We start from the raw sequence: 21,733 nt of genomic DNA, 5'->3' as shown, positions 1-21,733 counted from the left end.
TATCTGGATAGTGCTGCAGTGATCTGTGGGTAAAACAATGGAGGAGCTGGAAGTTATCTGGTTAACAACAGTATTCGGTCCACTAACCCAATATCTATCCAAATAAAGTTAGGCCACGGAATCTTAGCAGAGATTGGGTGGCAACACTGGTAACTGGACTCAAAAGCAGTACTGGGCAGACTTCCACTGTCTGCGCTCTGATCGTGACTGAATAGATATGGATGGACTGGAGTGTAAATTTTAAGGAACTTCAACGTTAGCTTCCCAGCTCAGTCTGTGCCCTGAACATGGCAAGGTCAAATCAAACTCGGATATACATATAAAGTATCGCATAACTTGTAAAATGAGTTTATCTTTTTGGGCAGACTGGATTGACTGTACAGGTCTTTATCTGCCGTCATTTACTATGTTACTATGATGGCGAAAAGGCTGTCCTAAATTCATCTGGTTAGCAGGCTGAATATCACCACTGCTCCCAAAACTATCCTCACAACAGCCTCACTATCCCATAAAACCGTTGCCACCCCCAAAAGCAACCACTGCAACTGTCCCACCTCCTGAAATTACCTCCCCACCTCCCCACACCTACCCCATCACCTTGCAAACTGCCTTCACGCCAAAGAATTCTCTCTCCTAACTGCCTCCTCCCCCCAAAATCTATCTGCAACTGCACCACCTAACTTGCAAACTGACCCCACCCCCAAAAACTACTCCCTCGCAACTGCCCCTCTTTGCAAAATGCACCCCACCAAAACTACCTCCTGAAACATGCCCAAAACCCCACAAACTGCTCCCTGCAACTTGACCCCTATGCTGCAAACTGCCCCATCTCAAAAACCTATGCCCCACGAATGCTGCATCACTCTGTAAACGGTCTCATCCTCAAAATCTATTCCCCTCCATTGCCTCCTAATCACACTAACTATCCCCAAACCAAAATACCCCCCTCTGCAAACTGCACCACCCATAAATATTACCCGACTGCCCCACCACCATGCCCACCTGCCCACAAAAAACTGCTCCACCACCATGCAGACTGCCCCACCATCCCACAAACTACCTCCCAAGACAGCCTTGCAACTTTCTTACCACCTTGTACACTGCCCACACCTCAAAAACTATGACTCCACCCCCAAAATCTAGCCCACAACTGCTCCATCACCCCACAAACTGCTAATATTCCCCTCCCTCAAAAATTGCACCACTATTCCCAACTACCCCGCACAGACACAACACTCAACATACAACAGAGATATAAACAGACACACATACGCATGAGTTGGAAAGAATATCATGAGCCAAGTTCTGCATGCTTTCCCCATTCATTCTGTTTAGATAGCTTTTGTATTGGTAGAGAGGGGTGGGCAACCTCAGTCCTTGAGGGCCGCAACCTAATTGGGTTTTCAGGACTTCCTCCAGTGAATGTGCTTGAGATCTATTTGCCTTCATTGTATGGAAATGGATTTTATGCATATTCATTGGTGAAATCCTGAAAACCTGACTGAGCTGTGGCCCTTGAGGACCAAGGTTGCCCACACCTGTTCTACGACACGAGCCTTAAAGTTTCTTTTAGTGTTTCCAAGAAATATCAATTTTCCTGAAAACCTGACTGAGCTGTGGCCCTTGAGGACCAAGGTTGCCCACACCTGTTCTACGACATGAGCCTTAAAGTTTCTTTTAGTGTTTCCAAGAAATATCAATTTGCATGAGCATATCACTATCCAGCTTATTTTCGAAGGAGATCGCCGGCCATCTTCCGACACAAATCGGGAGATGGCCGGCCATCTCCTAAAGCCAGCCAAATCAGTATAATCGAAAGCCGATTTTGGCCGGCGCCAACTGCTTTCCGTCGCAGAGCCAGCCAAACTTCAAGGGGGCGTTTCGGTAGGTTAGCAGGGGCGGGACGTGGGAGTGCTTTGAGATGGCCGGCTTTGCCCAATAATGGAAAAAAGAAGGGCGTCCCTGGCGAGAATTTGGTCCACTTTATTTGGTCCCTTTTTTTTCAGGTCCAAGTCCCCCAAAAGTGCCCAAACTGACCAGATGACCACCGGAGGGAATCAGGGATCACCTCCCCTGATCCCCCAGTGGTCACTAACCCCCTCCCACCCTCAAAAAAACAACTTTAAAAACTTTTTTTTGCCAGCCTCAAATGTCATTCTCAGGTCCATCACCGCAGTATACAGGTCCCTGGAGCAGTTTTAGTGGGTGCAGTGGACTTCAGGCAGGCGGACCCAGGCCCATCCCCCCCTACCTGTTACACTTGTGGTGGTAAATGGGAGCCCTCCAAACTCCCCCCCCCCCCCAAAACCCACTGTACTCACATGTAGGTGCCCCCCTTCGCCCATAAGGGCTATGGTAATGGTGTACAGTTGTGGGGAGTGGGTTTTGGGGGGATTTGGGGGGGCTCAGCACCCAATGTAAGGGAGCTATGCACCTGGGAGCTTTTTTTTTTTTTTTAATTTTTAGAAGTGCCCCCTTGGGTGCCCGGCAAATGCCTTGGATTTGGCCGGGTTTGAGATCGCCGGCCTCGGTTTCCATTATGACCGAAAACCGAGGCCGGCCATCTCTGACATTTGGGTGGCCCCAACCATATTATCGAAACGAAAGATGGCGAGGCCATCTCATTTCAAAAATACGGTCTGCCCCACCCCTTCGTGGCGCAGTCCTCAGAGATGAGCGCCCTTAGAGATGGGCGTCCCCGATTGAAAATGCCCCACCACGTATATAACATCGATGGTATTTCAATTAGAATAATCTCTACAAAAAATTATTTTTGTCTAGTCATGGGATGAATGAAAAATTTTGCCCACAAAGTCACAGCACAAGCTATGCGTTCCCCACACGTAAAGTGGCCCATTGGTGTATATCTCTTTCATAAGAGCATATGAATTACCATACTGGTCAGACCGATGGTCCATCTAGCTCAGTATCGTGCTTCCAACAGTGGTCAATCCAGGTCACAAGTACTTGGCGGGATCCCAAATAGTAGCAACATTCCGGAACCCCTAAAGAGTAGCAAGATGGCAGTTGCTAACGGGTTGGAGACTAGATGCAGCTGCCTGAGAAGTCAGCCTATTTCATCTTCTCCATCTCCTAACCCTGTCCTTTTGTAATTACAGAAGTTGTCTTGTGTTTCTCTACTTGCTAAATAAACCTGAGAACAATTGTGAGGAAACGTCTTGGAGTATAAGTGTAATAGTGCAAGGTTATTCTCCCACAACAGTAAGTGTGTGTGTGGGGGGGGGTTATCCTTCACCAGAGTGAGTGTGGGTGAGATTAGGGATAATTGCTGCTGGCCCAGGGACCCCAAAATCTTCCACAAAGAATACTAGTGTAACCTGGTATCAAAATATATATATCCCGTGTGTACGTGACTGACTGCGCCCTTGCTAGAATGTTCTTTGACCCAGCCCTCTGAGATACCACCCTCTAGCAAAGATCAGGTCAAGCCAAAGGAGAAATGAAACAGGTTTTGCAACCAGCTAAATTGTCATCAACTGCTTCTGACAATAAGGTGCAGCCCTCAGGCCGAGTAAAAAAATTCCTGTGCCTTTTGTACCCTTTAGGCTCGGGTTCTTATATATATTAATGCTGTTGCCCTCCATAACATCTATAACAGAAACTGAGTGCCCAGATGCAATTATAGAAGAGGCACTCAATATGCCAACATTCAGGGTACCTAGAGGGAAGCACCCACTTATAGAATCAGCCCCTTAATTTAAGAGAGCAGGTTCACTGGGGGAAGGGGTGATAGAGGTTGAGAGATTAATGAGGGGGGGGGGGTAAAGGGTTGGCAGATTCTTGGAACATGGAGGTTGACTAATAGAAGCCAAAGAGATGAGATTGTTGACCAAGTACATTTATACCCCTACACTACTACTGGAAACATCTCATTCACGGGCCGTAAATCTCACTCATTAGGGTGGTAAATCTCACTGTTTGGGATGTCTCTGGGATCCTATTCCAAGAGATAGAGAGGCTTATCCAAGACATTATGTTCACTGACTGGGTATGGTGCAGGGGCGTAGCTACGGGGGGGCCACGGGGGCCTGGGCCCCTGCAAACTTTATCCGGGCCCCTGGTTTGGCTGACAGCGTGCACAAGAGGAGCAAGAAGAAAGAAGAGCAGGGGCAGGCAGCGAACGCGGCTGCGCCGGAGACTGTGCTGAAGAAGGCTTCGGCTGGTGGGGGTTGGGGACCCCGCCAGCAAAGGTATTTGTTTGTGAGGGGGCGATGGGCGGGCGAGGTGTGGCGGTGGGGGAGGTGAGGCAGTGGGGGGAGGTGAGGCATGGCAGTGGGGGGGGGGGGTGACGGGGCAGCACTCAAAATGTGCCCCCAGGTGATAGGGGGGGGCGAGGTGTGGCGGTGGAGTGGGGAGGCGGTGGGGAGAAGTGAGAGGTGAGGTATGGCAGTGGGGGGGCGGCAGGGCGGCACTCAAAATGTGCCCCCAACCTCGGGCTCTGGCCCCCTCCCACCATGAGGTCTGGCTACGCCCCTAGTATGATGACACCATTTGAAGAGGAGATGAAGTTGTCTATGCCTTAACCTGGTTTCTGAGGGTAAAAGGGACCAAGTGACAGCTTCCCAGTTTCCTGTGAAAATAAATTTTAAAAAAATGGCATGAGAAGCTGTCCTTGGTTGTTTATCTCTCTGTTGGACACTTGAACTATTTCATCTGTTGATTTTTGTACAACTAAAATGTCTATTTATAGTTTCAATAAATGTTGATTTTGTTTTGGAACAGCAATTGTTGATATGAAGACTTGTATTGGCTTTAATGTGTGTGTGAGATCCCCTTGGTTCCCACAGTCTGTGCCACTCCCCTCTGCAGAATCCTGAAATTTGGGATTCCAATGAGTTTGCTAGCGCTGTGCAGTATTCAAGTACAGTTCCTTACTGATAGGAAATGCCTTAGGAAAAGGGCTTCTGTACTGTGAAAATCAGTGCAAAGTCCAAGTATTTCATAGCTAGATGGGCTGCATGAAAACTGTCCCTATGGGGCTCATTTTCAAAAGAGGAAAACGTCCAAAAAAATGACATAAGTCTACATTTGGATGTTTCTCTCACAAAAACGTCCAAATCAGTATTTTCAAAACCTCCTTTTTAGACGTTTTTCTCTGAAGTCCGTCTGAAGTACATCTAAATCTCAAGGGGATGTTCAAGGTAGGACTTGGGCGTTCCTAAGACTTAGACGTTTTTCAGCCATCATGGAACAAAACGAAAACGTCCAGGACTAAAACTTAGACGTTTTGAGCTAGACCTGTTTTTATTAAGCCACAAAAAGATGCCCCAAATGACCAGATGACCACCAGACTCCCCCAGTAGTCACCAACCCCCTCCCACCCAAAACAAATTGTGATTAAGAACATTACTTGCCAGCCTCAGATGTCATACTCAGGTCCCTGGAGTAGTTTAGTAGTAGGTGCAGTGCACTTCAGACAGGTGGACCCAGGCTCTTACCTCCCCCTACCTGTTACACTTGTGGAGGAAACTGTAAGCCCTCCAAAACTCACCAGAAACCCACTGTACCCTCATATAGGTGCCCCCTTCACCTGTAAAGGGCTATGATAGTGGTGTACAGTTGGGGGTAGTGGGTTTGGGGTGGGTTTTGGGGGGGCTCAGCACACAAGGTAAGGGAGCAATGGTCAGATGTGTACCTGGGAGCATTTTATGAAGTCCACTGCATTGCCCCCTAAGGGGCCCTATTGCTGTCCTGGGATGTCAGGGGGGACCAGTCTACTAAAAATGCTGGCTCCTCCTACACCCCAATGGCTTGATTTTGTGCATTTTGGTGTACTATGTGGTACATAGGCCAAACGAAACGTAAGATCAAAACGCGCATTGGAGAGCACCTTAGTAATCTTCGCATCCATAAGAATGAAGCCCCGTTAGTGAGGCATTGGGACGAGATGGGACATTGTGACGATGATTTACTATTTGTGGTACTATTTCATCTTCAACGAACTAGTGGGGGTAATGCGGTTTCTCAACTGTTGAGGAAAGAAGCGCAGTAGAAAAATGTGCTGATTTCCATGCCAGTAGGTGGCAGGCTCGAGTTGTAGAAACAAGCTCTGCCATTTGTGCAGACCTAACCTGAGTGAGAGAAGAAGTTTGGAGGGGAAAGTGTAACCTGCATTCAGGTTATCCTGTTCACCTCTCTACAGCATTAGCTATCAACAATGTGTTGGATTAGCATGCAACGAAGGGAAGTCGGTCAGTGAGTGTTGATTAGTTATACCAGTTATGCGTATCACATAAATCATGCAGGTCAATCTCCAGAGTGAGAGGGAACAAACTGCAAGGTTCAGCACATTGCAACTCTAGATAGTGATGTAAGGAGGGGTTGAAAGAGCCATTAGACAGATGCTGAGGATATGCATCAGCAAGAATATGGTACAAGCAAAGTCATAGAGAACTCAGATCCAGCACAAGCAGTGGCGTAGCCAGAAGTCAATTTTTGGGTGGGCCAACAGGTTGGATGGGTGGGCACTAGACATTGGTGTGCTGGTAAATGTTTAACAACAGGCTCTCTCCCCGGTCCACCTCTGCACCCCCCCCCCCCCCCCCCCCGTCCACCTGTGCACCTCCCCTCAAAATTGCAGAGCTGGCTATAGCCGGGGAGAGAGCCTGGGGGGGGGGGGGGCAATGCATTACTGTCTCCAGGAAAAAAAATTAAATGATCCCAGGTTCCAATTTAATTCATGTTTAATGTGGGATAAAATGCCATAAATAAGTAAATAAATATAAACTTTTAATGTTGAGCACCTGATTCTCAAAGTGGACATATTCCAAACACTAAAATGAAAATAAAGTGATTTTTTTTCTACCTTTGTTGTCTGGTGACTGTTTTTCTGATCATGCTGGCCCAGTATCTGATTCTGCTGCTATCTGTCCTCTTAACTCTGTTTCCAGAGCTTCCTTTCCATTTATTTCTTTACTTTCCTCCTTTCTTCTTCATTTCTTGCTCTATATCCATAAGTAAAAGCTGGGTCCTCTGCAGACTTGACTGTCTAGTGGATCCAGCTTCTGCCTATTTTCTTCATCCATGTCCAGCATTTCTTCTCTCTCCCTTCCCGCTCTTCCATCCATGTCCAGCAACCCTCCTCTCCCCTTCCCTCCATCCAGCAACCCTCCTCTCCCCTTCTTCCACCATGTCCAGCAACCCTCCTCTCCCCTTCCCTTCATCCAGCAACCCTCCTCTCCCCTTCCCTCTCCTCTCCCCTTCTTCCACCATGTCCAGCAACCCTCCTCTCCCCTTCCCTCCATCCAGCAACCCTCCTCTCCCCTGCCCTCTCCTCTCCCCTTCTTCCACCATGTCCAGCAACCCTCCTCTCCCCTTCCCTCCATCCAGCAACCCTCCTCTCCCCTTCTTCCACCATATCCAGCAACCCTCCACTTCCCTTCATCCAGCAACCCTCCTCTCCCCTGCCCTCTCCTCTCCCCTTCTTCCACCATGTCCAGCAACCCTCCTCTCCCCTTCCCTCCATCCAGCAACCCTCCTCTCCCCTTCTTCCACCATATCCAGCAACCCTCCTCTCCCCTTCTTCCACCATGTCCAGCAACCCTCCTCTCCTCTCCCCTCTCCTCTCCCCTTCTTCCACCATGTCCAGCAACCCTCCTCCCCCCTTCCCTCCATCCAGCAACCCTCCTCTCCCCTTCTTCCACCATGTCCAGCAACCCTCCTCTCCCCTTCCCTTCATCCAGCAACCCTCCTCTCCCCTTCCCTCTCCTCTCCCCTTCTTCCACCATGTCCAGCAACCCTCCTCTCCCCTTCCCTCCATCCAGCAACCCTCCTCTCCCCTGCCCTCTCCTCTCCCCTTCTTCCACCATGTGCAGCAACCCTCCTCTCCCGTCTGCCCTGTTTCCTTCCTGCCCCCCCCCCCCCGCCGTACCTTTAAATATTATAGTTTTGCTGGAGTCGCGGGCAGCCGGCATTGAAGACATCGGCAGGCTTACGCCGGTTCCAGCAGCCTTCCCTTCCCTCGTTGCAAGTCGGATGATGGCTCCGCCCTCTTCTGACGTATTTCCTGTTTCTACGAGGGCGGAGCCATCATCCGACTTGCAACGAGGGAAGGGAAGGCTGCTGGAACCGGCGTAAGCCTGCCGATGTCTTCAATGCCGGCTGCCCGCGACTCCAGCAAAACTGTAATATTTAAAGGTACGGCGGGCGGCGGCGGGGGGCGGGGCAGTGGCGGGCTGGGGAGGCAGATGCGGGATCAGAGCTCAGCCTGCTCCCTCCGCTCCGCTGCCTCCACTGCTGGGTGGGCCTGAACCAAAACTGGGTGGGCCTGGGCCCACCCAGGCCCACCCGTGGCTACGCCCCTGCTTCAGGCACAGGCAGCTCCTTGTGACTCTGGGCAAGTCACTTAACCCTCCATTGCCCCTGGTACAAAATAAGTACCTGAATATATGTAAACCGCTTTGAATGTAGTTGCAAAAACCCCAGAAAGGCGGTATATCAAGTCCCAGTTCCCTTTCCCTATTTGAGATTCTACATGGAATGTTGCTACTATTGGAGATTCTACATATTCCACTAGCAACATTCCATGTAGAAGGCTGCGCAGGCTTCTGTTTCTGTGAGTCTGACGTCCTGCAAGTACGCCTGTGTGGCCACATTGGTGATCTGCAAGGGCCGACTTCTACATGGAATGTTGCTAGTGGAATAGCAACATTCCATGTAGAATCTCAAATAGTAGCAGCAGTGGAGGAGTGGCCTAGTGGTTAGGGTGGTAGACTTTGGTCCTGGGGAACTGAGGAACTGAGTTTGATTCCCACTTCAGGCACAGGCAGCTCCTTGTGACTCTGGGCAAGTCACTTAACCCTCCATTGCCCCATGTAAGCCGCATTGAGCCTGCCATGAGTGGGAAAGCGCAGGGTACAAATGTAACAAAAATAAAATAGATACTATTGGAGATTCTACATGGAATGTTGCTACTAGTGGAGGTTCTACATGGAATGTTGCTATTCCACTAGCAACATTCCATGTAGAAGGCTGCGCAGGTTTCTGTTTCTGTGAGTGTCAGACTCACAGAAGCAGAAGCCTGCGCGGCCACATTGGTGATCTGCAAGGGCCGACTTCTAGTGGAATAGCAACATTCCATGTAGAATCTCAAATCGTAGCAACAGTAGAGGAGTGGCCTAGTGGTTAGGGTGGTGGACTTTGGTCCTGAGGAACTGAGTTTGATTCCCACTTCAGGCACAGGCAGCTCCTTCTGACTCTGGGCAAGTCACTTAACCCTCCATTGCCCCATGTAAGCCACATTGAGCCTGCCATGAGTGGGAAAGCGTAGGGTACAAATGTAACAAAAAAAAAATACTTCCTTAAAATCCTTATCTGAGGGTAACGCTACTGTAGCCAGTAAAGTAGTGGCAGTTAGTTGTTCCGTATCTGACATTTCAAGCAAAGTGGTTGAGCATTTTATACATTATTCTTTCGTTGAAATTCCATACCCTTCGCAGGGATATAAAAAACCTGCGAAAAGGGTGGTATATCTTTATCTTCTATCTCAAACTTCCTTGAAATAATTCTTCAACATCTCTCTAGGAGAAATTAGTGGTTGTCGTGGAAAATTGATAAAACGCAGATTGTTACTTCTTGAGCTATTCTCCAACATTTCTGATTTTCTCCTCAAATTAACCAGGTCTTTAAGCATTGTCATTTGTAGTGTCTGCATGTGTGAGGAGTCTTTTTCTTGTTTAACCAAATCTATTTTAATTGCTTTCAGATCATTTTCAGTTTCTTTGACTTTCCCATCTAATATCACAACTTCATTACTTCTTTTCCTCATCTGGGGACATAAAGTTTTCCCCATTTCAGCGATCAACTGCCACAAATGATCTAGTGTCAGTTCTTGTGGTTTTTGAAAGAGTTTTGCAAATGAGATATCCTCACCTTCTTGATGTGAAACATGCTTCTCACCTTCCACTGTCTCTCGCTTCTCCTCCCTCGATTTTTCCGCCGTGTGTGCTGACAGGGAGAAAGATGTAGTGCCTCCCTGGTTCTCCGCTATAGCTGTAACTACTTCCCGTCCGAGTCCGCCCTGTAACGCTTTGGTATTCGGGGCAGCGGATGCTGCCAACGGGAAACTGCTTCCCACAGGCTGGGGAGGAGGAGCCCTTCTGTTGGGGCTTAGAGACACTTCCAGTTCAAGGTTCAGCTCATGGTCTCCAATCCTGGGCTGTACCAGCGAACCGCTCTCCGATGTAGCTCTCGAAATTTGAGCTCGCTGCAGATATGATTCAATCAAACCCGAAGCAATCGGCATTTTCAAGGTATGATAGCGGGGATGGGACGACTTCCCTATGAAGAAAGACTAAGGAGGCTAGAGCTTTTCAGCTTGGAGACGAGACGGCTGAGGGGAGACATGATAGAGGTATATAAAATAATGAGTGGAGTGGAACAGGTGGATGTGAAGTGTCTGTTCACGCTTTCCAAAAATACTAGGACTAGGGGGCATGCGATGAAACTACAGTGTAGTAAATTTAAAACAAATCGGAGAAACATTTTCTTCACCCAACGCGTAATTAAACTCTGGAATTCGTTGCCAGAGAACGTGGTGAAGGCAGTTAGCTTGGCAGAGTTTAAAAAGGAGTTAGACGGTTTCCTAAAGGACAAGTCCATAAACCGCTACTAAATGGACTTGGGAAAAATCCACAATTCCAGGAATAACATGTATAGAATGTTTGTACGTCTGGGAAGCTCGCCAGGTGCCCTTGGCCTGGATTGGCCGCTGTCGTGGACAGGATGCAGGGCTCGATGGACCCTTGGTCTTTTCCCAGTGTGGCATTACTTATGTACTTAAGTAATGGGATTGTACACAAATTAAGCATTTTCCAGAATGGCATAAAACTATGGTGTCTGCAGGTCAGCATTTCTTTTCTTGAAAATCCCGCCAGACCTGAAGGAGTTTTTCCGTAGTAATTCCATGAACAAATAGAGCCTCTTTGTACAAACAGGTCTTGTCCTCCATCCCAAAGACGTAGAACTTTTTATCATGGCGAAATGTCAAGCCAGCTGCCAGGCTCAGGAAGCCAAAGTAGACATCATCCAATGGGAATACAGGAAGTCGCATAGAGACTGCATAGAGGGCAGGGATGTGGCCCCCAGGGAAGATAAAGCCTCCACCAGAGAGGAAAGAAGGGTATTTTTGATAAGGGAAGATGGAATTGGATACCCTGTATTTCCCAGATCTCATCACAGTGGAATAACGCTGTAGGGCCCCATGCAGAATCTGTGAGGCATTGGCAGTGTTTCTTACGTGCTTCACCAGTGCTTTTGGGTTCACAAACCCGTCATCGTCACCTGCAGGAAAAGAGAAAGAGATTTAGTTTAAGAATATATCAAAGCATTTATTCTTGAAGCATACCTTATTTTTAAAAATTACAAATTAAAACAGGTCATTTATTTTATTTTTATTTTATTTATTCATACTTGTATCCCACAATTATCCAAAAATGAGGTTCAGTTCAATGTGGTGCAGGGGCATAGCCAGACACCCAATTTTGGGTGGGCCTGGGCCCAAGATGGGTGGGCAGAAGAACTCCGCCCTGTCCCACAAGTGATTTGGTCTCTCCCTCTCTCGCCTGCATGTCATATGATCTTTTAAACATCCCCCTCCTCTGAATACCTTTTAAATAGCAGATTTTCACTGGCAGCGAGCAGAAACTAATACGCACTGCTCATGTTGGCCCCACAGTCTTCCCTCTGATGCAACTTCCTGTTTCTGCAAAGGCGGGAATATATCAGAGGGAAGGCTGTGGGGCCAGTGTGAATAGTATGTATGTAGCAGGCGAAGATCTGCTATTTACAAGGTACTGTATGCAGGAGGGACAGTTGTTGGGAGTTTTTGACTGGTGGGGCTTGAGAATCCCTGCCAGGCACATCATAGGTGTGCTGCTACTGGGTGGGCCTGAACCCAAAGTGGGTGGGCCCAGGCCCACCCAGGCCCACCCTTGGCTACGCCACTGATGTGGCGTCCATTTAACAGTTGATAGAGATTAACGTACAAAGACTAGGGGACACTCGAGGAAGTTACATGGAAATACTTTTAAAACAAATAGGAGGCAGTTGCTTCCTATGTCTGTCTCAAAAGCAGACTATGGACTTTTCCTCCAAGAATTTGCCCGAACCTTTTTAAACCCAGATACGCTAACCGCTGATACCACATCCTCTGGCAAAAAGTTCAAGAGCTTAACTATTTGTTGAGTGAAAAAATATTTCCTCCTATTTGTTTTAAAAGCATTTCCATGTAACTTCCTCGAAAGTCCCCTAAGTCTTTGTACTTTTGGAACGAGTAAAAAAATCGATTTACTTCTACTCGTTCTACACCTCTCAGGATTTTGTAGGGAGGCAGTGATATTATAAAAAGAGAACCTATAAAAATTCACAGTTCCCTACTTTATGAAACAGTGTTGGCACCTGTGTTCCTTTATGAAATACAATCCTAGTATCCCCCCAGTAGTACACTAATTCTCATGCACAAAGTTACACCTGCTAAGAAACTGTTGTAATTGTATGTGTACTGATCTCATAAACACATGAGTAATCAGGGCTAGATGCATTAAACTTACTGGGCCATCAACGTGAGTTTTTGACCAGTTCGAGCCGATTTATTGAGCAGGGAATCCAGCGACGAATGCACAAAGGGGATCTGTGGGCTTTTTACTGTTCGCGGCAGCAGACACCGGGAATCGCATATTATGGTATTTAAATGAGCTGTTTTGAATTCAGAAGTGCATTATGAGCAATGCACAGAAAAGACTGCCTACATTTTATGATCAATTTTTTACGGGAGGTCTGGAGCAGCCGAAGTGATAGTAGAGCTTCGAAACCACAGTGTTTATGCAGCAGGGAGTTCTTAAAGTAGCCATTTATAATCCTCTTTTTAAATAGCTGCAGCTCCTCTGCCAATTATCAATTGTCAGCTTCACCCTTCTCTCCCCCCCCCCCCCCCAACGTGGCTCCATCTCCTCTTTCGAGGGCTGGGGGGGGGGGGGCAGCTTCGCACGTGTAAACAAAAAAAAAAACCCTACCAGGCCTCAAAAGCTACCAAGGAACCCCACAAAACAAGTCACCATGAAGCCACGTCCACAGCACACGTGGCTGGGAAGAGTTTCTGCTCCAACGGAGAAAGCATTGGGGAGCAGGAGCTGCCAGTACATGTCCTGGTAAACCGACAGCACCCATCACCGGCCTCCCATGAATGGCCTGGCAGGATCCCTTGGTGGCCTTCCCTTTCCCAGCTGGAAGGTGACTGACCACTGGGGAATGGGCCCAAAGGAGAGCCATTGACACGTGGGAGCAGCAGCGTGATCCCAGAACTGGCTGGGGACATAAGTGGTGGTTGCTGAGGGGTTCGGAATTTGTTCGTAGCCCATGCACATGTCCAAACCTCTTCCTACATACCCTTCAGTTCATCGCCCCACCACCCCCTCCCCAGCTCACAGGGCAAGTAAGGCAGACAGAACATACCAGACTTGCTCTCCTCTATCTGATTTCATGCAGAAGATTCTGCCTCTGCTCCGGGTGGCTGGGGAGGGGGGTCCTTTAACAGCCAAAAAAGTTTTGGAAAAAGCTACACACAGCTTTCATACACGCAGCTTTTATGCGTGTATGAAAGCTGTGAAAATGTTGAGGAGGCTTGACAGATGAAGGGGTTTGTTTTGCTTTTCCAGTGGTCATTGACTCTCCAACGCATGTGCGGCTTAACGGGTGGCCCGGTCTACGCATGCAATGGCTTTTTGCCTACCGTGCAAATGAGCTGCAATTGCATGTTACCCAATCTGATCTCACTCTTGATGCTAACTTTTGTAAGCCACATAGAACTGGATTTTGATATCTGGATGTTTGTGGGATATAAGTTTAATGAAATGAAATGATATTTCCTCTCAGCATCACTCGCTATTTGGGAATCGTTAATCTTTTATGGGGAATCTCAAAACAACGGGATTTTTACGGGAGATTTGTGTATTAGGGCCTCAGTCCCCAGCATCCACAAGGGAAGACTCACTTCTTGAAATGCAACAGTTTATTGTCAGCAAGCAGTTTTGAAGGAGGAGAGAGGTGACCATGGGCACATGAGACATGGAAAGAAGAAAGTGAGAAAAGGAAGACACTGGTGCTCTAGTTTTGGAGGTACTACTATCCTGGGGCACAGGCGTAGCCAGACCTCACGGTGGGAGAGGGCCAGAGCCCGAGGTTGGGGGCACATTTTGAGTGCCACCCCGCCGCCCCCCCCCCGTCACCACCACGCCTCACTTCGCCTCCTCGCCCCCCCCCCCCACCACCTCGCCTCTTTGCTGCTTCCCCTCACAAATACCTTTGCTGGCGGGGGTCCCCAACCCCCGCTAGCCAAAGCCTTCTTCATCGCCGGTCTCCCCCCTGCTCTTCTTTCTTCTTGCTTCTCCTGTGCACGCTGACGCTGAGCAGGGTGCTTGAAAAGTCTGAGGCTAGAGAGTTGCCAAGGTTCTGTATGTTTCTCTCTAGAGCCACAGGGACATTCTTCCCAGGAAAATTCCAACAGACTCTTCGATGAATTTAACTCTTTTAGGGTTTTCCAATCCTCTGTGATCTGTGACCTGCACTACTCTGACAGGTATCACAGAGCAGAAAAAGCACTGTGGAACCTTAGCCCTCTTTTGGTCAAGTCTTGTAACTGCAGTTGTTCCAGCACTGTGGAAAACATCTCCCCTTCCTCTCAAGTACAAATACACTCCCATTACGCTTGCACAGTTTATTGCCATTTACTTTTAGCAGTTATACTCATTTTATATGTACAATTTGATCACAGATAGTGATCCCTTTTCACACAGTAGGTTCACTAATTTGCATATGGCTGTGACCCTTTTCCTATAGCACACACTGGGGAAGATGCAGTAAAGCCTCGCATCAGAACTGCAGCTCTACTGCAAAATACCACGGCGTACCAGGGGCGTAGCCAGACTTCGGTGGGAGGGGGGGTCCAGAGCCCGAGGTGAGGGGGCACATTTTAGCCCCCCCCCCCAGTGCCGCCGACCCCCCCCCCCCCCGCCATTGCCAACCCCCCCTCCACCGCTGCCACCACCAACTTTGACCCCCCCCCTGCCGACGACCCTCTCGACTCCCCCTCCCGCTGCCAACCCTCCCCCGCCGCCGCCGCCGTCGCCTACCTTTGCTGGCGGGGGACCCCAATCCCCGCCAGCCGAGGCCCTCTTCTTCCGGCGCAAGGCTTCGTTCTGACTCAGAAACAGAACGAAGCCTTGCGCCGGAAAAAGAGGACCTCGGCTGGCGGGGGTTGGGGTCCCCCGCCAGCAAAAGTAGCCCACGGCGACGGCAGGGGAGGGTTGGCGGCAGGGGGGTCCAGGGCCAAATCTACGGGGGCCCAGGCCCCCGTGGCCCCACGTAGCTACACCACTGCAGCGTACTATAATCAATGAGCATGCAAATTACTACCACATAACATCTGCAGCAGTAATCGCAGCTCACTGATAAATGTCACCTTTCCTGTCAGTGCCTAAGTAGTGATTGGTTTAGGTACTGACAGGAAAAGTGACATTAAGAAAATACCAAAACAAAACATACCGGCATCTCTCTCCCTCCCTCCCGAACACAATCCTGTGTAGACTGGGCCTCCCTCCCTCCCCAACCTGACCTGACCCCTTCCTACTCACAATAAAAGGATTTCCCTGGTAGTGTAGTGCCCACTCACCTTCCCACACTCAACAACATTTCCCTGAAAGCCTAGTGATCCACCCTCTCCCTCCCTCCCTCCCTCCCTCCCTCCCTCCTAGCATCTAGTAGCACCCTTCCATCCTTGATCCCTCTTCCAGTCCACCCAAGCCCATCTGACATACCTTTAAAAATGGTGGTATCCTGACCTGTGTGGTGCATCCTGGGGGTGCACCGAACAGGGCCTGCTGCTTTATAAGGGAATTTTCCCATATATGGCAGCAGGCCCCGCACGCTTTAAAGTGTGTGGGGATTTAAGATGCAGGGAATAGAGATTCAACAGGATGATGTCATTGAATTCCGTTAAGGAGAGTGACATGGAAAAGTAATAGTTAAGAACGTGATTATAGTCTATGGAGGTGACGGGAGAGGTCTAGGCCTTGGAATAAAGCTAATTTATGCACTGTACCTTTAAAGATAAACTCCGCCTTCTGGCAGTTGTCGAATAGCCACTCGAGGAAGCACCGTTCCTTCAGAGACAGGTTGTGATGGCTCTCCATGAAGTCCCAAAGCAAAATGTCCTTAAAGGCCTTGTCCTCATCTGCTACCAGATTCATCTGTTTCTGACTTGGAGATGCTGCTATAAGGAACAAGGGCTTCATCAAATATCTGGATATCTCCTTTTCTTTGGCCCACGTCTTTCGCAATGCTGCCCTTCGGTTGAAAGATGCAGGATATGATTTGATGGACAGGATAAACAGTGGTTTCGTGTTGGCTGAGTGGCAAAAATCCTTCTTGTCAATCAACAGTGTACAGTTGTAGCTCTGCAGGGCAGGGAACTCTTTCTCGAAGTAACTCAGATTGAGTTGGTAAGTGAATAGTTTATCGGACAAATCGACAGATTCCCTGTGAAAGGCAAGAGGGTGTGGCTTGGGTATAGGAAGACCAAAGATGTCATAGTTCATTGTTTTCTGGTACACTATGTAGAAAACGGTAGCTATAATTAGACAGATCATCAGCGCTTGCTTTCTCTCCAGCATGGCTCGGCCTCAGTATATCTAAATAAAACAACAACAACAAAAATTGATTGCATAAAATAACAGGGCAGTTTAATGGGAAAACATTAAATTTTAAGTCCCTGTACTTTCTGTGTTTTGCAGGAGCCTCCCATCCCATCTGACCAGACACCTACAAACAGCATTCAAGTGAGGCCCTCCACAAGACCACTCAGCTGGCATGCTGGTGCCGATCTCATCAGGCCTAAGTCAAGGTGGCTCTATCCATTTCTACATGCAAAAGATTTAGGTTAGGTACTTCTGAGAATTTGTTTGGCTTCTGCCTGATACCTTTGCTGATCTCTGTTCCTGTGCCGAAGGAATGGATCCTCAGGAGCTTAGTCAAGATCGGGAGGCGGGGCTGGTGGTTGGGAGGCGGGGATAGGGCTGGGCAGACTTATACGGTCTGTGCCAGGGCTGGTGGTGGGAAGCGGGACTGGTGGTTGGGAGGCGGGGATAGTGCTGGACAGACTTGTACGGTCTGTGCCAGAGCCGGTGGTTGGGAGGCAGGGCTGGTGGTGGGGAGGTGAGGATAGTGCTGGGCAGACTTATACGGTCTGTGCCTGTGCCAGAGCCGGTGGTTGGGAGGTGGGGCAGACTTATACGGTCTGTGCCCTGAAGAGCACAGGTACAAATCAAAGTAGGGTATACACAAAAAGCAGCAAATATGAGTTATCTTGTTGGGCAGACTGGATGGACCGTGCAGGTCTTTTTCTGCCGTCATCTACTATGTTACTATGTTACTATGTTTCAGGAAATGACTTGTTGCTACCGGTATCTGAGATATGAATCCTGCACCTGTACACAAGTACATAAGTAATGCCATACTGGGAAAAGACCAAAGGTCCATCGAGCCAACATCCTGTCCCTGACAGCGGCCAATCCAGGTCAAGGGCACCTGGCAAGCTACCTAAACGTACAAACAGTTTATACATGTTATTCCCGAAATTGTGAATTTTTCCCAAGTCCATCTAGTAGCGGTCTATGGACTGGTCCTTTAAGAAACTGTCCAACCCCTTTTAAACTCTGCCAAGCTAACTGCCTTCACTACGTTCTCCGGCAACGAATTCCAGAGTTTAATTAAGCGTTGGGTAAAGAAAAAATTTCTCTTATTTGTTTTAAATTTAATACACTGTAGTTTCATCGCATGCCCCCTAGTCCTAGTATTTTTGGGAAGCGTGAACAGACGCTTCACATCCACTTGTTCCACTCCACTCATTATGGTAATGTTCCATAAGAATAGCATAGATCTTTAGAGGCTCTGCTAAGACACTGACCTACTACTACTTGACATTTCTAAAGCGCTACTAGGGTTACGCAGCGCTGTACAATTTAACATAGAAGGACAGTCCCCGCTCAAAGGAGCCCACAATCCAAAGGACAAACGCACAGTCAGTCAAATAAGACACTGACCTGCATATACCCTCACAGCTTCAGCAACAAAATGAAGACTTTTCTGCCCAGGAAAGTAATGGTAGAACGAGAACCCTCATGGAGAGAAATTGTGGCTGGTATATAGTCAGGCATTGGTATACAAAGTTCTCCAGATATTAAGCTTTTTTCCTCTTTCTCTAAAGGTATTTGAAGTCTTACATTTCTGAGGTTTATTAATGACTTTGGGGCTTTTCTCATCCATTCCCAGTGAATTTGGTTTAAAGCCCTCTTTAGTACATTAGCCAGTCTGTTATGGAAGACACTTCATCCCTTCTTTAATAAATGGACACCATCACTGCTGAACCCTAGGTTACTGATCACGGGAGACTTTAACCTAAACATCAAAACTCCAGACACCACCACTGCTACCTTTCTTGATATGATGGCCGCTCTAGGATTCACTCAGGTGATCGAATCTCCAACCCATGAAAAGGGTCATATGCTAGACATATTCCTTTTCTTTGGAATTCACTCACCATTTATTTCAGGGAGGAATCCTCATGTGAAATTAAAAAGGTGCTTAAAAAAAAACACAAAAAAAAACATATGAGACAGCTGGGTTACTGGCCTGTCAGGAATATTATTGGCATTGTAGCCATGTTCTTTTTGTGGCTCCCTATCCGTTTTCGCATCCTGTTCAAACTTCTTCTACTAACCTATAAATGTACTCACTCTGCTGCTCCCCAGTATCTCTCCACACTCGTCCTTCCCTACACCCCTTCCCGTGCACTCCGCTCCATGGATAAATCCTTCTTATCTGTTCCCTTCTCCACTACTGCCAACTCCAGACTTCGCGCCTTCTGTCTCGCTGCACCCTACGCCTGGAATAAACTTCCTGAGCCCCTACGTCTTGCCCCATCCTTGGCCACCTTTAAATCTAGACTGAAAGCCCACCTCTTTAACACTGCTTTTGACTCATAACCACTTGTAACCACTCACCTCCACCTACCCTCCTCTCCTCCTTCCTGTACACATTAATTGATTTGATTTGCTTACTTTATTTCTTGTCTATTAGATTGTAAGCTCTTTGAGCAGGGACTGTCTTTCTTCTATGTTTGTACAGCGCTGCGTACACTTTGTAGCGCTATAGAAATGCTAAATAGTAGTAGTAGTAGTAGTACATGGTGTTCTGCAAAGGGTTGACAACTTTGAACACAAGGCTGGAGGTATCAAGATAACACCCCTATCATGGACAGATCATTTTCTAATCACATTTTCTATTAAGGACTACCAAAAACAGACGGGCTCAACCAAAGTTCGGAAGGGATTTTGAGACATGAAAAATCTGACTGCTGATAACTTCCTAGAGGCCTTGTCCTACCCCCATGTGGATGAAAAGATGAAGACAGTGTCAGAACAGGTTGATATCTGGAATGCACGCTTAGCAATGGCATTGGAAAAAATGATCCACTAAAGAAGGTCAAATGCTCCAGGCACAAACATTCCCCGTGGTTCTCCCCAGAACTATGGGTCCTTAAGCATCAAGGATGTCAACTTGAAAGAAAGGCTGTACTGTAAGAAACACATGGCAAATGTACCTCCAGGCCTTAACAACAGCCAAAAAACAACATTTCTCTCAACACATTGAACAAGCTGCAAGTTCAACCAAGCCCACTGCAAACTCCACAACCGAACCAGCCCTCCCAGTCACAGCTAACCAGCAATGATTTTGCCACATACTTTGCCATCAGGAACTACAGACACTCCCATCAAAACTCTCACCAGCTAATGAGGAGAACACTCCCTGTCCCCCACCATGCACAGCCATCTAGGACTCATTCAACCAGGTCACAAAGGAAAAAATCCTGACAACCTGCCCTCTTGATCCTGCCCAGCAAAGATAGTTCAGCGAACGAGCACAGGCATCATTAAAGGGGCCACAAAAATTGTTAACTCCTCTCTTGTACAAGGGCAGCTGCCAACAATGCTAAAAAGAGCTGTGGTGCACCCCCTACTGAAAACGAAGCTCACTGGACCTCACTGGACAAGCTCGAAAACTACCAACCAGTCTCTAACATTCCTTTCCTAGCAAAACTCCCCCTCCCCATCCAGCCTCTCCCCTTTCTCTGATCTCTCTAACATCTTTTCTTTCTCTCATCACCCCCACTCAGAATTTCCTATTTTCATCATACTTCTGTCTAGCATCTCCCCCTTACTTCCATCCCCATCTAGTATCTCCCCTTGTTCTCATCTCAGTCTCCACACACATTCCCTAGTCCAGCATTGCCCCTTTCTCTGCCATCAACGCCAATGCCACATCTCCCAACCTTGCCCTCCATACTGCGGCAACTAGCAGCAGTGCAGAAAATAAAACTTAAGTACAATGTCTTTGAGCCATTTGTACATTCAAAAGCCCTGACATGTACCTTCTCCCTCCAGAATAGGTTTCCTGCTTCTAAGGGGCAGGGTAGAGTTACCAGATGTTTGGTTTACAAATCTAGGCTGGGTTGGGCAGGGCAACTTTCCACCTTAAAAATTATAGGGGGTCTTTTATTTGCCACAGGATCCATTTCTTCCTATGAGCCTTTCTGCGACACACCACCACCGAAGACCGAAATGGATACTACACCACGCTTCCGCTGAACGAATCTTTTATGTGGACCTTCCACATGAACCTATCCTACCACAACATCTGTATGTATTTGTTTACCCCGGAGCCTGTACACATCTCTCTGGCACTATGTAAGCCACATTGAGCCTGCAAATAGGTGGGAAAATGTGGGATACTGTCTTGTCCACAAGGAAGGTGAGCCCTTAGGTCCCGTAAGGCCCCGAAGGACCTCAAAGGACAGCCGTGCAACCCCAAGTCTTCACCCGCGGCGACCGCCGTTCACCAAGGGTTGAGCCCCCAGCTGGGGGTCAGGTGGTCAACGGGACTTCAGGAACCCCGGGGTTGACGGACTGACCTGGACTGGAACCGGGAGAGAAGCGGGCAGGTGGAATAGAGAAGACCACAAACTGGCAGCAGATCAGGGCAGGCGGCTAACAGCGTAGTCAGAGTCAGGCAAGAGGTCAAGGCAGGCAGCTAATAGAGTAGGCAAAGTCAGGCAAGAGGTCAAGGCAGGCAGCTAGCAGAGTAAACCGGGAAACAGTCCAAAAGTCCAAAATCAGCAACACCAGGAAATCAACGGAACACAGGAACCACGGAGACTGGCCTCGGGTAAAAGAACCTGAAGCAATATCCCAACTCAGGCTCATCCCTTAAATACTGTTCGGCAGTCAGCCGCCCAGCCCCCGTAGACAGAGCCGGCCAATCAGAACTTGGTTATCGGCAGAACCCTTCTGATTGGCTCTGACTGATCTCCCAGGTGAATCATGCTGGCCTTCCAGTCTAACTCCTCTGAGGCGGAGCTTTGGGATCCCGCGCCCGAGAATGAAGAAGACGCCGGCCATCGTGCCTCAGCGCTATTTCCCTTACTGACGCACACACAGCCCCCGTAGCCGGCGATCGAGAGACCGGCAGCCGCGATCGCCGGCCTCGGCCCCGGACTGGGCGGCCATCACCACGGTAAGCCCCGGCTCCCCTCCGTGGCCTCAGGAAAGCCGGCCTATGTCGGGGAGGACGCCGGCTCCTGCTTCCCGCGGAGGAGCAGCCGGAG

At 48.5% G+C, this 21,733-nt stretch overlaps 1 protein-coding gene across 1 annotated transcript; it reads right to left on the bottom strand.

Annotated features, from left to right (window-relative positions):
* Positions 1-10,808: 10,808 nt before the first annotated feature.
* LOC115458138 (N-acetyllactosaminide beta-1,3-N-acetylglucosaminyltransferase 2-like) lies at positions 10,809-16,692 on the bottom strand. The gene is made up of 2 exons (XM_030187990.1): positions 16,115-16,692; positions 10,809-11,301 (listed from the first exon to the last, which is right to left on the bottom strand). The coding sequence occupies exons 1-2, from the start codon at positions 16,683-16,685 to the stop codon at positions 10,865-10,867; spliced, it is 1,008 nt and encodes a 335-aa protein (XP_030043850.1). The 5' UTR covers positions 16,686-16,692; the 3' UTR covers positions 10,809-10,864.
* Between the last annotated feature and the right edge of the window lie 5,041 nt (positions 16,693-21,733).

Source organism: Microcaecilia unicolor, chromosome 14 (assembly GCF_901765095.1).
Source record: "Microcaecilia unicolor chromosome 14, aMicUni1.1, whole genome shotgun sequence".
NCBI classification, from domain to species: Eukaryota; Metazoa; Chordata; class Amphibia; order Gymnophiona; family Siphonopidae; genus Microcaecilia; species Microcaecilia unicolor.
This window is presented reverse-complemented; position numbering and strand designations above follow the sequence as displayed.